General features: G+C 59.2%; 2 protein-coding genes across 2 annotated transcripts in view; both read left to right on the top strand.

The window, feature by feature from the left end:
• The window catches only part of LOC109308280 (matrix metalloproteinase-23-like), a 5,213-nt gene extending 4,004 nt beyond the window's left edge, over positions 1 to 1,209 (top strand). The window contains exons 8-9 of the mRNA XM_019532525.1: positions 1 to 73; positions 547 to 1,209. Of these exons, the coding sequence (XP_019388070.1) occupies positions 1 to 73; positions 547 to 730 (257 nt within the window). The 3' untranslated portion in view covers positions 731 to 1,209. The remainder of the gene's footprint in view (positions 74 to 546) is intronic.
• Positions 1,210 to 3,936: 2,727 nt separating this feature from the next.
• The window catches only part of ABCF3 (ATP binding cassette subfamily F member 3), a 13,009-nt gene continuing 12,853 nt past the window's right edge, over positions 3,937 to 4,092 (top strand). Inside the window, exon 1 of the mRNA XM_019532825.1 lies at positions 3,937 to 4,064. Within this exon, the coding sequence (XP_019388370.1) occupies positions 3,992 to 4,064 (73 nt within the window). The 5' untranslated portion in view covers positions 3,937 to 3,991. The remainder of the gene's footprint in view (positions 4,065 to 4,092) is intronic.

The raw sequence follows: 4,092 nt of genomic DNA, 5'->3' as shown, positions 1-4,092 counted from the left end.
GGTACATCTCCAAAGGCAGAGTCATCACCTTCCACTGTGGGCTGAACTCCTCCAGGCCACACCTGCACGTCAGGTGAGATGCAGCAGGGGAGGGGCTGGGCTGCACCCTTCCCACAATCTCTCCAACAACCCTGACCCCGAGCTGCCTATGCCCCAGCCCCACCCTTGGCCTCTGCAAGCAGACCTCTTCCATGGGGCAGGGAGCTGCTCCTGGAGCTGTGGAAGAAGGGGGAGGGCGGCTGCTTCCGGACGCGGCGCAGATGGGGGGCCCTGGCAGCTGAGCTGGGATGTCTTGTATGGCAGCGGGTGCCGGGGGCCTTGGTTCTGATCAAGCCTGTATAAAACCAGTCCCTGCATCTTTACTGCTGCATCAACTGCGCGCCCCTCCCTGAGCAGCAGGCCGGCAGGCAGCGAGGTGGGTGCTCGGCAGTGTCTGGAGGAGGCTGGCAGAGAGAAGGCACTCGCACCTGCGCGGGGACGCTGGCAGCTGTAGCTGGCTGAGAGCAGCTATGCTGGACTTCTCGCCACGGCCCCCTTTCTCCACAGGTGGTACAAAGATCGGAAGCTCCTTTCCCGCTCCGTGCCCGGCTTGGAGCTGCTGCCGTGCCAGGGGCTGCACATTCTTGCCACTGAGCTCAGCAAGGGGTGGGACACGTGCCTGGTCCTCTGTGCCGGCAAGATCCTCCATGCGAATTCCTGGCAGATCAAGCTCAAGGCCAGCACCCCTTAGCTCCAACCCAGCCATGCAGGCCCCACGGGGACGTGCAAGGGAGCACACAAGCCCAGTCCACAGGGCAGTGAGACGTGTGCGATCCTAGCTGTGTGCCCCCCGGCCCCTAGCAGGGGTCTCCCACTGCAAAGGGGCCTGACCCACCTCTCCTCCTCCTCTTGCACTCGCACCAGGGCTGTCCGAATGGCAGAGGACCCCAACCCCCCAGGACGACTCCTCCCCTGGGCCCAGCAGGAGTCACGGTGCTTGCTATTCCTGGCCCTGGGACAGCAATTTCCTGCCTGTCTGCTGGGAGAGGGTGGGATGCTCCTCTCTCTTCACTCACATGCGTTATCCAGGGGGTCCCTCCTGCAGCAAGAAGGTAGCAGTGAGCTCTTTCGTGTCCCCTCTTCCCCTGCCCCTCAGCTTCCTGCTTCCACCCTGGATCGTTTCTGCTGTAGCCCTGGCAAACCAGGCACTGAATTAAAACCCAGATGCAAACCCCAGCGGTGTTCCTCTGCCCTCCTTCTTGGAACTGCGCTGCCCTTTGTAAGCCGTGATCCTGGCGCTCCCAGTGACTGCTAGGCTGACTGCAGTTAGTGGCAAAATCTTTGCTTTTGCAAGGGCAGCTTGCACGGGAAAGTGTGTGCATGCATGCGTGTGTGTGTGGCGCGGGTGTTTCCTGGAATGACGCCCAGTGACCGCAAACAGGGGGCGGGGGACTCTGCCTGCCAGAGGCCACTTTGGGACTGGCCGCCACAGACTTTGGATGGTTTCTCTGCTGTTCACCAGCCCCCTCTGGTGCCCAGCTGGGACTCTGTCGCCTGTGGGCTGTAGCTGGTGGTGACTGCTGCCACCTTGCTGGGCAGAAGTGCTCCTCTCTCCCACCATCCTGCTGAGCAGGGGACAGATGTGAGGGGGATGACAGCAGATGTGGCATTTTAAAAGTGCTTTCTCCCAAATTTTAGTGGGCTCCTCAGCCCCCCTTTGAAGCCCATGCTCTCTGGTATAAGAGTCACGCTGGAACTGCTCTAAGGTACTCGATCCTATGGTGAGGGGTACAGGATGCAATGAACTGGGATAGTTCAAATCATTGCTGCTAAAGACACTGCATTGGAAGGAGCTCCTGGGCCGAAATCTGCTGTTTTGAAAGCCTAGCGTCCGTGGACAGCGGGTCCAGGTAGCCCACGGGCCTTTTAAAGGCAGAGCTAGGTGCAAGGACGAACCAGTATGAACGATGTAAAGCAGTAGCTGAGAGAGACGTTTCCAGTCTTCCCGCTACAGTTTTTATTTCTTCATACGGGGGCAGCTTTGCACTGAGGGAGACAGCCATCACTGTCACCTGATCCTGGGGAAGATGGGGTTTAGAAACAGAAAGACATCCTCAGCCTGCCCTGCCCTGGTGGCACTCTGGGGCCACGGCTTTATGCCCACCTCCTTGGGCTTTCCTGGCCAGCCAGCAGGCCCTGCGGCCCAGGGGTGGTTCCGGGGGGTGCACTTGCACCCTGGATTGATTCCTGCTGCATCCAAAGTTTTAAAGCAACTGTCTAGCAGCCGCGGCAGCGTTTATAGTCGGGCCCGGCTGAGTGAGTCATTTGACTTCATAGCTTGTTGCCCTAGAACTGATCCCTCCTAAACTCTTCACTCTACAGGTGTTAACGACCCTCTTCTTTTTCATTATCTTGCTGCTCCACCTGTCAAGCTATCCCTTGTTCTGCAGCCTGTTTGCTGTTCCTGGTAGCAGCAGCTCCTATTTAACAGTCCTGCAGCTTGTTTTTAACTCACTCCAAAGATTCACACAAGGTTAGGGGCTGGAAAGGACCTTGAGATCCTTGGGTCCAGCCCCCCTGCTCTGGGTAGGAAAGACAGCTGGGGTCAAATCACCCCAGCAAGGTGGGTATCCAGTCTCCTACTGAAGATCTCCACAGTAGGTGCCTGCACCACCTGGCTGGGAGTCTATTCCAGAGTCTGGGCACACGAATCATGAAGAAGTTTTTCCTTATATCCAGTCTGAAACCTCCTTCTAGTTTATGTCCATTGATGCTGGTCTTCCCCTGGGGCGCTTTGGTGAATAGTTGTTCACCTAGCCCCTGCTGCTCACCCTGATATATTTGTAAGCTGCCACCAAATCCCCCCAAAGTCTTCTCTTTTCTAGGCTGAACAGTCCCATACCTGTCAGCCTCTCCTCGTAGGGCTTGCTCTTCAGGCCTCTAATCATACGAGTGGCTCTCCTCTAGACTCCCTCAAGCTTCTCCACATCCTTCTTGAAGTGGTGCCCAGAACCGGACGCAGTCCTCCGGCCGCGGCCTCACCAAAGCTGAGTAGAGCGGGAGAAAAACTTCCTTAGTTTTGCTTGAGATGCACTAGTTGATGCACGCCAGCGTAGCGCTTGCTCTGCTAACCGCAGCATCACACCAGTGGCTCATATTCATTTTACAGTCAATTATGACCCCAGGTCCCTTTCAGACATGGTGCTTGCTAATGTAGCGCCACCGAGCCTATAAGTTTGTCGCAGATTTTTCCTCCCCAGATGGAGCACTTGACACTTCTCAGTGCTGAACAGCATCTGCTTCCAACTAATATGTTGAGGGCTGCCTGGATCCACAGCCTCCTTTGACGCGTGGCCACGCTTCCCCACAGCTTCGTGGCATCGGTGAGCTTTGCCAGTTTGCTTTTCACCCCCGCATCCAGGGCCTCGATGAAGATGCGTCGGTCCAAGTCCCGAACCCTGGGAGACCGCGCTGGCCAGGCCGACATGGTCTTACTGCGAACTTCCACTGAAGCTCTGCTTCTTCTGGCTTCCATCTTCAACTGAATGGTCCAGGCCGAGGAGAAAAGCTTCTGGTTTATTTGTAACCGGAGAAAACTAGGGACAGTGTCACGCGCCATCCTGCACCTCCCCCTCGCAAAGTCCTAGATCCGCCCACGCCCGAGGCTGCCCCGGAGGCGTCGGGGACGTGTCTGGCGGCAGGCCCGGGGCTGCCCCCCACGAGGGAAACGAGGTGGACGGCAGCACTGCGCATGCGCCCCCCGCGCAAGGCGGGAAGCCTCGCCGCTGCAGGCCCACATTCCCGGCAGGCCCCGCGCCTCGCGGACTCCATGTCCCAGCAGCCCCCGCGCGTCCTCATTCCCGGCAGCCCTTGCGCTCCCCCGTCCCCGGACTCGGTTTCCCAGCAGCCCTCGCGTACGGCCGACCCGCCTTCCCGGCAGCCCCAGCGCGCGCTGCCCTTTCCGGGACTCCGTGGCCCGGCGGAGCGGAACAGGGCCGGGCCGGGCCGGGCCATGGCCTCGTGCGCCGATATCCTGCGCAGCGAGTTCCCCGAGCTGGACGGGGAGGTGTTCGCCTACGTCACCGGTGCGCTGGGGCTGGGGGCAAGGGCTGG

The sequence above is a fragment of the Crocodylus porosus genome, unplaced genomic scaffold, assembly GCF_001723895.1.
Source record: "Crocodylus porosus isolate Cpor-Errol unplaced genomic scaffold, CroPor_comp1, whole genome shotgun sequence".
Classification (NCBI taxonomy): Eukaryota; Metazoa; Chordata; order Crocodylia; family Crocodylidae; genus Crocodylus; species Crocodylus porosus.
The sequence above is the reverse complement of the archived record's forward strand: the minus strand, read 5'-3'. Positions and strand labels throughout refer to the sequence as shown.